The 11,667-nt window shown below is 44.4% G+C and overlaps 1 protein-coding gene and 1 long non-coding RNA gene across 4 annotated transcripts; one reads left to right on the forward strand and one right to left on the reverse strand.

Annotated features, from left to right (window-relative positions):
• Nucleotides 1-1,032: 1,032 nt before the first annotated feature.
• Nucleotides 1,033-11,293, forward strand: stil (STIL centriolar assembly protein). 3 transcript variants are annotated; one of them, XM_085436709.1, is made up of 16 exons: nucleotides 1,033-1,736; nucleotides 2,564-2,671; nucleotides 3,017-3,132; nucleotides 3,248-3,423; nucleotides 3,738-3,985; nucleotides 4,061-4,144; nucleotides 4,472-4,558; nucleotides 4,630-4,771; nucleotides 4,851-4,954; nucleotides 5,050-5,158; nucleotides 5,742-6,467; nucleotides 6,690-6,792; nucleotides 6,878-7,097; nucleotides 7,367-7,439; nucleotides 8,281-8,555; nucleotides 10,332-11,293. In XM_085436709.1, the coding sequence occupies exons 1-16, from the start codon at nucleotides 1,672-1,674 to the stop codon at nucleotides 10,906-10,908; spliced, it is 3,213 nt and encodes a 1,070-aa protein (XP_085292835.1). In that variant the 5' UTR covers nucleotides 1,033-1,671; the 3' UTR covers nucleotides 10,909-11,293. The 3 variants fall into 3 exon arrangements, with proteins under 3 accessions (XP_085292835.1, XP_085292833.1, XP_085292834.1); XM_085436707.1 differs by having other exon boundaries at nucleotides 1,034-1,736; nucleotides 7,364-7,439; XM_085436708.1 differs by having other exon boundaries at nucleotides 1,034-1,736; nucleotides 4,854-4,954; nucleotides 7,364-7,439.
• LOC146689152 (uncharacterized) lies at nucleotides 3,131-8,350 on the reverse strand. The gene is made up of 3 exons (XR_014915988.1): nucleotides 8,292-8,350; nucleotides 3,845-4,171; nucleotides 3,131-3,478 (listed from the first exon to the last, which is right to left on the reverse strand). It is a non-coding gene; the product is annotated as an uncharacterized LOC146689152 (long non-coding RNA).
• Nucleotides 11,294-11,667: the final 374 nt, after the last annotated feature.

The raw sequence follows: 11,667 nt of genomic DNA on the forward strand, positions 1-11,667 counted from the left end.
TGAAAGTGGGCGTTGTCCCGACAAAACAAACTGATTATATGTCCGAAAGGGCACCTGAACACTTTTATATTTGATTTTGAATCTGCAACATTAATGACAAAACACTAAAAAACATTTTGAGTATACTGACCAGAAAACGGGGGGGGGGGATTTAGAAGATTTAGCTTGTATGTGACAGTGAATTTTATTGTGTGGTGTAAATCACAGTTCATTCTGTTCATTCGACAATAAAACCTCTTACCTTTAAACCTGGGGAAAAGGGGGATGCTTTGTATAGTAGTAACCCTGTCTTTTCCGTGCAAGCAAGGCTAGCAGTGCTTGCCCTGTGAAATCTGAAAATACATCAATTACAAAGTACCAGAGTCCAAGATCAAGACGATTAAAAGAAAAAATAACAATAAAAGACAGGAAGCACAAAGTAATGGAAATATATATTTTAATTTGGTCCGGTTTGACTTTTTAAATTGTGTGGAATAATGTGTTTCACTGTCCCCAAGACATGATAACAAAGCCCAGAAGTGCAGGAACTTGGTGGTATCCAACTTTAATCAACCTATTTCTGCGCTTCACACAGGAGCCTGTTGAACTGGTGTCATATAACAGGTTGATAAATAATTCCTCCATGTGCTGCTTTCCAGGAAACTACTTGTGTGCTTGAAAATGATACAGCTGAACACACAAATAATTCAACAGATTCTCATACATAGATCATGTGTTTTTAAACGGAGACCACCTGGCTGGCTCAGACTTTTCTCTGGTAGCCCATGCTTTTTGCTGGTCAAGGTAAACTTAAAGAGGTTGACAGAAATAAAACATTTTTAAAAATCACTAACTCATCCACACCAGACATTTTAAAGCGGGTGTAAAGAACTGTAATCTCCACATTTCAGCTTTCTTTCTTTTCTTTTCTTTTTCAAAATAGAGTTACGACCTTAACCTCGAAATGTTGAATAATATTTTTTCCTTATGTGGCCCTAATACAGAGGAATGGAAGACAGAAAAAAATACGTGTGTGAATGAAGGAGCAGAGGTAGTGAAGGTGGATACCTCGCGCTGGCCATTTAAAGAAACAGCGCACGAGCGAGGTGAAGAAGAGACTGCAGGCAGGTGGAGTGGGTGGAGACGAGTGTTGATCTGTGACAGAGGGATAGCAGCAAGAAAGAAAGGGAAGGTTTACAAGATGGTAGTGAGACCTGCAATGATGTATTGTTTGGACATGGTGGCACTGACACAAATACAGGAGGAAGAGCTGAAGACTTTCAGATCTTCATTACGAGTGAGCAGGATGGACAGGGTTAGAATTAGAAGAAGAAGACGCGGCACGCCATTGGCCAGAGTGGCTGCAGCGGAACTTGCTATTGGCTGATTCTGTTGCCCCGCCAGTCGAGTCGGGAAACAGCGCCATAATTAAACTGTAGCAGACCTGTGTTTTCTGCGGATTGTTTGCGGCCTGATTTACTAAGATAGTAACAGACAAGAAATTTGTTCCAGGACGGTTGGAACTTTTTTAATCTTTCAGTGACCTTCCCGAAGAGTTCAGCTTTGTTACGTTTAGGCAGGTAGCAAGGGCGCTAATATGGCCCGATCGCTAGGCTAACGCAAATACCCCAGCAGTCGGTAACAGCAGGCTCAATTTAGCGCTCACAGTCTCTTCTTTCAGCGACAACAGCGATGAACTACCCGCGAAGCCTCCAGGGACTGCCGTGTGAAATGTTCCAGGAGACTGCGAGAGCACGGTGAGTTAATGTTAGCACACAGCTAGTCGTCGTTAAGCTGCTCCGTTACAGGGCCCGTTCCTTTGACAGCAGGTAATAGTTTAATAACCCACCCCCATCTCCCAAAAACGACAAGAGAAATGAAAGCTGTCTGTTCAGCAGTGGTTTGATCTGTTATGGATTATATCACAGGCTGTGAACCTCGCGTGTTCCCCTTTATGACAGCAGCGAAGGAGGTGATCAGATTCTGAGCTGGAAGAAGGTTGTAACTTTCGTGTTGACTTGACTTGGCTTGGTAACGACAAACAAACAATCTTCCTTCCAGGCCAAAACACTGCTGAAAACCCACAGTCTCTAGTTTCCTCTGGACCTCTTTTCCCCAAGCCTCAATCAGCATGGATGCCATTCTCCCATTCCCATTTGGGCAACTCTAGGAGTATGATTGTTAAATAGAAAGCACTTAGGTAGAAAAATGGTGATTGAGGCAAGTTGTATAAAGTCCTTTGAGGGCTACTCAGAGTAGAAAAGCGCTATATAATTTACCATCTAGATATCTCTTTATAAACTGAACTGGTCTGTGAGTTTCCGTGAGCTATAGCTAGCCTAGATTTAACAGTGAATTGAATAAGCTCTTTAAAAACTTTATGTCAACATCGGTGAAGATGACCAGAATATACTTTGACACTTGGACTCTGAATACAAAAAATACAATTTCTTGTCATCCTTGTATTTTAGTCATTCTTTAATGATTAGGTTTTTGTGACTTGATTAAAATGTGAATTATTTTGTTATGAAATATAACAAAGCTGTTTTTGGAGTGTCCCCATCTTATCTCTTGTGGTGTACAGGAACTCGGTGAACCCTCGGACACCACTGAGTTTCCCTAAATCCAGATCAGCTCTGTGGGACAGCAGCCCCATGGGCGAGAAGCTCCGCCTTCACCTCAGCTCACACAGGTAACTACTTCCTTGCTGATCAATAGAGCTGGTTGTGCACTGTTGTAGTGAGAGCACATTGTAGCTGAGATCTAGACTCACTGCTTGTGGTCTGCTAATGTGTGCAAAAGTCTGCTGAAGGAAAAGACTGCATACTAAGTTATTAAGATGGTTATTAAGAATGGATACTTTTCACATTTGAGTGAAAATAAGGAAAATAAGATGCTTTTTTTTAAACCACGTAGAGCAATAAAAACATGACAGACTTTTACACTTTATATTTTATTCACTGAATCAATAACAAATTTAACCTACTATAATCTTGTCATACTTAAGTGACAACAGATGAGGTATGTGTCTCTGCAGGAAGCCTCAGTTGGTGCTATTAGAGAAAACTCTTCGTCTGGCGCATCGTCACGCCCGTCGCAGTAACAAGCCCCACCTCCACTGTTTCTTATTGGGAACGGTTTCTGTCGATTCAGGTCAGAGGTTAACTTCAGCTCATCCTGAATGCTGATTCAGCTCTTTTATAAATGTGTCTGTGGCATCGAGCACCTTAGTCCAGCTGTCTGTCCTCTGTGTGTTGCTGTGGTTCAGATGAGGAGGGCATCACAATCACCCTAGATCGCTTCGACCCGGGTCGGGATCAGGCCGGAGCCTCGGGTCAGGTTCCCTCTGCTCCTCTGCCTGGAGACGTCCTGGTTCCCTGTTTATTCTCCTCTCAGACTGAGACTGTCGTCCAATCAGAGGCCGAGCTCCATCACTGCTTCAAGGTGAGTTTGTTACCCTTCAGCCCTTCCGCTTCCTCTAGTGGCCACTTGAAACTGCCTAAAGATTACACAGACAAAACATTTCCCAGTGAATGCAGCACATGATCAACTCTTCTTACTACAATGATCTTGGCATATGCATGCTTAGACTGACACAGATGTGGTTTTAGGTGGAGCACAGCAGCTGCTGGTGTTCAATTCAGCTGTTCTTGTGATTTTGCTGAATTACAAGAACAGTTGCCTTAAGACACTTTATATTGTAAGGTAAAGACTCAACAATAATACAAAACTGTGTTGACTGTGTGTTGGTGTTTTAGGTGTTGCAGCAGTTTGTGAGCAGCCGACAGACTCTAGATCTGTCTCAGCTGCTAAAGGTCAAAGGGCATGTGGCCTGCTGTGAGCAGAGTGATGCTGCAACGTTTACCCTCAGCTGGTCAATCATCAGTCCGTCTGTCAGCGTGGAAGTGGAGCCGGTCAGAAGTGTCCCCATCATCCCGACTGCTCTGTTCAGGAGTCTAACCAACGTAAGCAGACCACTGGGGCGTGACAGCAGCCGACAGAGAGGGTGAGAGAGCGAGAGTTCATCACCACACGTCTCGGCCTCTGATCACGTTTGCTGACGTCTTAGTTCTCTTTTCAGGTTTCTGACCATGGACCAGACCAGGAAGTTGCTCCTGCTGCTTGAGTCTGATCCGAAAGCCTCCAGCCTGCCGCTGGTCGGACTGTAAGCTTCACCTTTCATCAGACAAGCCTGGGGGGGAAAAAGTCCAAATTATCACCTGGTAGTTCTTTTGGGATGTGATTAGCACTGATGTATGAGTTCTTTTAAAAATTGTTCACATTTTAAGAAATTCTGATTTTAATTTTCTAATTATTAATGAGAGGCACTTGTATTTTTTATGAAATGTTCTACTCCGAGTAGGAGTACCGAGAAAAAATGATGTGAAAGGTTTTTTTTTTTTAGATGAATTCTAACAGTCCAGATGTAAGCCCAGATGTTTTTGCTTCTCTTAAGTGGGGGTATTTCTTTCTGCTTCCTGTCTCGTGACAGCTGGCTGAGTGGAGTCACACACATCTACAACCCTCAGGTGTGGGCCTGGTGTCTGAGATTCATGTTCAGCTCCACCCTCCAGGACAGGTGAGGTGACGGTGGCAGAAAGGAGTGGATTGGACGTGTTCGCGTGTCTGATCGGCTGTGCTGTGTTTCAGAGTGCTGTCCGACGGTGGCTTCTTCCTCCTCGTTGTGTTCGGTTGCGCTCGCAGAGCTCCTCAGTTCTTCCGCTGTCGAGGCTCAGGACCACAGCTGGACTGCCAGCTGCTGACGGCTTCACACACAGCCACTCTCTACCAGGTAACACAGCACCTGTTTTAAACTCTTTCTCCTCCTCCTCAGTCATTCACTCATGATCAGCTGTGCTGTGTATGCTCAGCAGGCAGTGCAGGTGGATGGGAAGACTCTGCAGGTGGAGCTGACTTCAGAGGATCACAGCAGAAAGTTGGAGGTCTTCAGAGAAGCTCAGATCTCCTTCAGCAGGCAGGCCAATGAACTAGTTAGTACTTGTCAGACAATTAGCAGTGGTGACTAAAAAGTGTGTTAATGCTCGTGTGCTGATTTGTTTGTGCCCTCAGAGCGCCTCCACCCTCCGCTGCCCTTTCTGTCACTGATCAGGACTCTGGAGTTGAGGATGATGATCTTTCTCCACGGCCGTCCCCGAGCCCTCATACTCCAGCTCACCAGGTCAGTCACAGAATGGGCTCGGGTCAACGCTTCCGTTAACACACTCTGGGGTGGTTTGGGTGGTGTGGAGATGTTTTTCTCAGATGTGGAAAATGTTACGTGTGTGAGATGTGAGGTCTGACCGTTCTGCGGATGTGCTGATTTAACATTAGTTTTCCCAGCCCTTAGGCTGTCTCAGGCTCAGATGTTGGGAATATTTTACTTTTGTGCGTCACGCAACTTGCAAATCCAGTGTTTCGTGTTCATCTCCTTTTCCCCAGCCTTTTTAATAGAAATCCACAACATTTGATTCAAATGTGGGTGTACACTTTATATGATACTTCACTCCTGCTTGCTGACAAAACAACATTCTTCCTCTTGTTCTTCCTCCTCTCTGGTTGGGGTTAGTAAATGGTTAGTGCATGTTGATGTTGCTGATTATGTAGTAGCAACTTTGTGCTAGGTGGGGTTTTTTGTGGTCTTTGTTTTTAATGTGGTGTAAATAAAGTTGTGTTAAAAGCCAAAAGTGTGTGTGTGTGTGTCTGTCTCTCTCTCTCTGTCTCTCTGTGTCTCTCTCTCTGCAGTAATCTGTTGTTCCTTTCAGGCTCGGCGGGTGGAGCCATCTGTTCCCGAGCTCTCTCTGCTGATTGACTCCAGCTTCACCTGCACTCAGCCCAATCCTGCCTCTGCCTGCAAGCCTCCAGCTCATCCACGTGGAAACTCCTCTTCAGCCCCTAGAACTCCTCTTTATCTTCAAAGCACCCCCAACCCCAACTCCAACCCACAGCAGCCCTGCAACTGCTGCTCTAACCATCCCTACAACTGTACCGCCATTATCGCCTCCCCAGGTCTCCTTCCTGCTGCTTCACCTGTGTCCCATCATAATGATCCTTCTCCTTCTAGTCTCATCCATGCTCCTCCTCCTCCTCCTAGCAACCATCCATCTCTTTCTGTACCTCCTGCCCCCACCACTCGGTCTGTTCCTCCATCATTCACTTGCCCTGCCCCCTCTCCATCTCATCAACATGTTTCACCTCCACACTCCTCCAGCCACCCAGCTCCCCTCAACCCTGATGTCTCTACTCCCCTCTCCACCCACCACCACTCTCCTCCCTGCACACTTGTCTGCCCTCCTACTCCTTCTTTCCCGTGCAGACCCCCAGCCTCCTCCCCACACTCCTATGCAGCAGCAGACCCTGTGCCCTCGCCCTGGCTTTCCCAACCCTCCTGTATGAATCAATGCTGTTATCAGGCGGGTAGAGTTGTACCGCCAGACACCTACCAGCTCCTCCTCCATCAGGAGCACCAGCTGCGCCTGCTGCAGGCTCAGGTAACAGTTGTACTCTTTCCACACAACACAACCAGAATATATACGTCATGAATAAGAACAAGGACTTATCATTGGCACACAGGGAACCAGGAAGAGGCCTGAAACTGGAACTGTGGCTGTATTTAAAGGCTTCTGTGGATAGTATTGCTGGCTAGTTTCAACAAGTACTGTTTAACGTGGCTGCATCCTTGCTGCAGTTAATATTTTCTGATAATCGGGCAGGTCCAGATGCTCCTGGAGGCTCAGAAGAAGCTTCAGTCCTCTAACCAGTCCCCAGGCGACATACACACACCCATGAGTGTGGCCAGCATCGCCGTAGAGACGGGTGAGTGTTTACTGAGCAGTCAAATCTCCAGGAAGAGGCTTATAGCTCACATCATCACCATTTTTCCCCATCACTCTTTTTCCAGGTGCTAGTCTGTTCTGGGGGAGTCCTGCACAGTCCACCTCACATCAGGAAGAGCAGGTGCACCCTCCCTCCTCTACTGGGCCCCCGTCTACACCCAAGCCTCCACCTTCATCTTCCTCCTCTAGCCCCTCAAACTCTTCATCATCACTCATCAGGCCTGCGGGTAGTGCTGACAGTGACAGAGGTCATTCAGCTCCCTGCTCCCCACCTGGTGTGCACAGGTGAGACCAGGTGCCATTTAAAGAAACAAATTCTTTTCAGCTCAAATTTCTCTGTACTGCAGAAGTACTGACAACCTCGTGCAACTGAGATAAATCCACTCAGTTAATGGGTCTTAACTTCTGCTTTCATGGTTTTCTTTTTGTAAATTGATGGTTTGATTTGCAGTGACACTGAATAAACCTGTGGTGCTACTGAAGTTTAGCGAAAAGTTTTAACCGCTGTTGTGGAGCTATCTCACCAATGCCTTTGCTCTTTTCCACATCAGCAGTCCAGTTCTGGGAGAAAGTCTCAGCATGTACAAACCAACAGAGGAACAGCACACCTTCTACCACAACCTCATGGTGAGACAAAATAGTATCTGCAAACCTGTTTGATGCCAGGTCTAATAAAAGGTAACAGTTTGACTCTGCAGTCAGAATGATAGGAATAGACCCTTCCTTTCCAGAAAGCACTGCATGAATCTCTTTGTGACTGGGTGAATGAGACTTTTGGTAAAAAGCGCTTTAACTGCTGAGCTGAGTAGAATGGCGTTACAGAAGTACCGGTCCCTTTAGAAAAACGTGTTCACCTGTTGAATCCAGAAAAGGGTTAAGCCTCCAGAGTCAGAGAGAAGCCATGTTGCAGAAATTTTTCAAACCAATATCACAGCAAAACGTGTAATAGAGACTGTGTCTACTTTCACCCTTTGCCTTCCTAAAACATTAAATAGACATGCACGCAGAAGTTTCATTACCAGCAGGGAGAGATAATGTATTTAAAGTGTGCTTTAATGCACAGGTACACAGCAGCACAGGTACGAATGCTCTAGGCTGCATATACTTTGCACTGCCCACTGCTGGGCGTTGCCAGTCATTGGTGTAGGGCAGCGTTTTGGATTCATTGTACAGAATTCCTTGATTTTTTTATTTTTTTATTTTTTCTTTCCTCCTCCTGATGAAAACATAATATGTCAAACATTAACAGAAAAACCCCCCACAAGGATCAATCAAAGGACATCACTGTTCAGTAAAAGTAACCTAAAACACAAAGATTGTGTATCATTACATTTAATTCCAAATTGAACTACTTTTTTTTCCTTTCCATTGGTCAGTATTATTAACACAGGGTTCATTTGTTCTCTGGGTACAAAGGACAGAACTGTGCATGTCATATAAAGATAATTACTTTTGCTCTGTGTCTCAGACTCAACTCACCAGTCGTCTTCAGGAGTCACCTAGCAAACAGGAAGTGGAGGACGAATCCAGGAGGACGAGGAGTCTGTCAGCAGTTTCTGATTGTTCTCAGTCCTTCCAGTCCATGTCGTCCTCTTCATCCAGCAAGAAGCAGCAGCAGAGTCCAGTAGAAGACCCGGTGGTCAGTGCTACACTGCGGCAGCTGCAGCAGCTCGGAGTCCACGTGGACGAAGACGTTCTGACAGAGTCTGGCAAAAACCATCGGAAAGCTGTGGAAACTGCCAGGTACTGAAACGCCTCACACACGGATATGTGTCTGCTTCACAGATAATTGGGAAGTTTCCAGGAAAAACCTGATCTTGTTTGGAGAGATGGCACACTTTGATGAAGCTGCTCTCATTTCTAGAAATCTGTCTAAATTTATTAAACCCCCCCCTAAAATGTGACTATTCAGTGTTGGGACCAGCAAACAGAGTTTCAGTCTTATACGCCTCTCTGCTGCTTCTTTCCTCCTGATTATTAAAACCAAATGTATCACAAAGAACAATATGACATCGTCAACTGCAAAAAAAGAGTAAAATGGTGAAATGTGGATTAATAAACATTAGGTCTCTTTTCCATGTTAGTAAATGACTATTGTAGGTGAGGTTTTTTTTTGTTTGTTTTTTTTTGGGGTTTTTTTAAATATCCATGTAAATGTTGAAAATGTCTGCCACAGCATGGCATTTATTCTATTATTAGACTCAGCTTCTCTCGAAATTTAAGTGATCTCACCACTTGAATCACATGGTCCATCTTGTTCTGATGTATGGCCTAGAAACTGAACATTTAACAATATTCCTTGAAAGCGCTGTTTTATTTTTCTTCTAAAGATTTTCTAGTCAAATTGAATTTTACAGTAATGCATTACAAAGCAGTGGGGGATAAATTGAATTGCAGTAGATATCTTTCTGAAAGCTCTGTGTCATTTTAGGGATATGATTACTTTTTTACTGTTATGTTCTTAAACGCCATGTGCAGAACAGCTACCTAAACTCTACTCCCACTGAGGTTGACTGGCTTTTTTACAGTGTTACATTCATCACTGCATACAACTCTGAACACACTGTGTACTCTGAAATTGAAGGCAACAAATCAGAGATGCCTGACTCCCCTGTAGGGCTGTGCGATATGACCAAAATCTCATATCCCGATATAAGAATTCTATCATCCCGATAACGATATAAATCACAAAAATGTAACATTTTCTGTAAATTCTGAGAATCTCGGGCAGCTCGACTTGCGTGAAGTGTTTCCAGCTGCGCGTCATGTAGTCGAGTGTTTTAACAGATGCATGAAACGATACATTTTTAGACATAAGTTGTAAAGGCCGCTGTTTTCTTTGTGAGTATTTATTACACGGCGTGCTGCGGGAAAAAGCCTGTTCTAACGTTTGAGTCTAAGGTTTATTTTTTTAGCACCTGGCGGCTCTTTTTTACTTCTCATCCCTAAATAATCTGCTCTTTCACGTGATTCAGTTTATTTTGAAAAGTCTCAACAGGATCTTGAGCTTTATTGTGAAAGGTTTATGTGGAACATAAACAAGCGGACACGCGATGGTGTTACTGTCGTTGTTGCTAACGACAACGCATAAAAACAGGCGCTTGTCCGTCCGTAGTGTGGTTATATTAAATATAAGAGAAAGAGATAACTTTAAGAAATGAATGTAGCCACTACAGTGACCATCAAAACAATGAAAAAATATTGCCATAAACAGTTTATTTTGCAACACCACGAAACAAACGATAGTGTAAAATGAAACGATAGACGTTTTTATATCGTCATCCGATATATATGGTTATATCGAACAGCCCTACTCCCCTGTGTAACTCTCAAATGCACAGCCTAAATCAGACAAGACACAAGTTATCGAGGAATTTGCATTTCACTAAGGTAGATGAAAGGTCTGCGTTATCTTAACTATGCTGCTACACTTTATCCTGTCAGTGTTGGAATGTAATGCATCTGCACAACAAGTTTATAGCCGATGTCATGACTGTTTTTCTCTCTGTGTACTGTCAGCACTCTGGCCAGCATCAACCCGGCAGCAGTACTTTCTAGACTGAGTGTTTCTGAGCCGACAGCCAGCGCTCTGTGTCCAGGAGGCAGCGTGGATCTGAGCCTGGAGGCCAACGCCATTGCCCTGCACTACTTGAGTGACTCTCAGCTCAGCAGGCTGTCCTTGGGAGGCCACATTCCTCATTCTAGTCTCACTCCTTCCTCCACCAGTGATTCTCTGCCATCACCTAGTAACATGTCTCTGGCCACCAGAAAGTACATGAGAAAGTATGGGTTGATCGAGGAAGAGGATGGCGAAGATGAGGTGGAGCAAAAGGAGGTGGGAGTTCAGGAGACATCAGATCGTGAGCCCCTGACAGAAGCTGTGAATGCGAGGTTCCTCCCACAGAGTCAGCTGATCCAGGATCTGCGCCCCAAAATGCAGCTATTAGCCAACCACACTGAACCACATACCAGTGACAAAAAGAACCATTCCAACAGGCAGCCATCTTTTGTCAGGGCAAACCTCCGTCAGACAGAGGGATCACTGGGAAACATCCTGGACCTGAGCCGCCTGAGACAGCTGCCCAAACTCTTCTGATGCCCACATCACCAGTAAAGCAACCCCATATTGAACTGTAATATGCACTAAGCTTTTATAGATAGTTGAAGCCTGGTGTGTCCTAGGTACTCTCAGCTGGTCTGATAGACGTCCTGGTTTCCATGGACACTGGCTGTCACTGGAAATTTGCCGTCTTTAGTCCTAGCAATTCTCTGGGATGCAGAAAAATGCTGGAGGGTAAACTATTTAAGATAGCTGCCCAAACTCTTATGACACCGTGTAAACCAGACTAAACAAACCTCTTAAACTTTAAGTGGAATTTGCTTTGCTCAAGGAGCTCAGGACTGTTGCTAATACGATTTTCTTTTCTTTTTTTTACTGGAAACCTGGTTTCTTTTTAAAAACCATTAAAGTTTGAATGGTGTGCTCAGTGTGTTAATGAACTAATAGTCTATTGAGTTGGTCAGATTTGTGTGTTTGTGTCATATTTTCCTCTTCTGTAAAATGTCTCATGAACAATTTGTTTTAGTATTTATGAATCCACAAATAAAGTTTTCCCAGGAAATTCTATTAAAACTGCAGCTGATGGTGTTGCTTACTTCAGACGTCATCTGGAAATGTACTCTGTTAGAAATGAGTATTTCCACACCCACCAGAGCTTCAGAACCAGAACTCTGTCCGTGCCGGAGCCAAGGAAACGTGATCGTTCTAGAAAAGGTTTTTGTTTTTGTTTTGTTAAACTAACGATCACCTAGTAAACATTAGCTATGGCATTACTCCACATAAATAGTAGTCAGC

This window comes from Copadichromis virginalis, linkage group LG17, assembly GCF_057382275.1.
Source record: "Copadichromis virginalis isolate Kocher_CV1m ecotype Utaka linkage group LG17, C_Virginalis_male_GT1.1, whole genome shotgun sequence".
NCBI classification, from domain to species: domain Eukaryota; kingdom Metazoa; phylum Chordata; class Actinopteri; order Cichliformes; family Cichlidae; genus Copadichromis; species Copadichromis virginalis.

Coding starts and splice junctions, on each gene's coding strand:
- stil (XM_085436707.1), top strand. CDS start 1,672: ATGAACTACCCGCGAAGCCTCCAGGGACTGCCGTGTGAAATGTTCCAG. Junction 1,737..2,563: donor CAGGAGACTGCGAGAGCACG/GTGAGTTAATGT, acceptor TGTGGTGTACAG/GAACTCGGTGAACCCTCGGA. Junction 6,468..6,689: donor TGCGCCTGCTGCAGGCTCAG/GTAACAGTTGTA, acceptor ATAATCGGGCAG/GTCCAGATGCTCCTGGAGGC.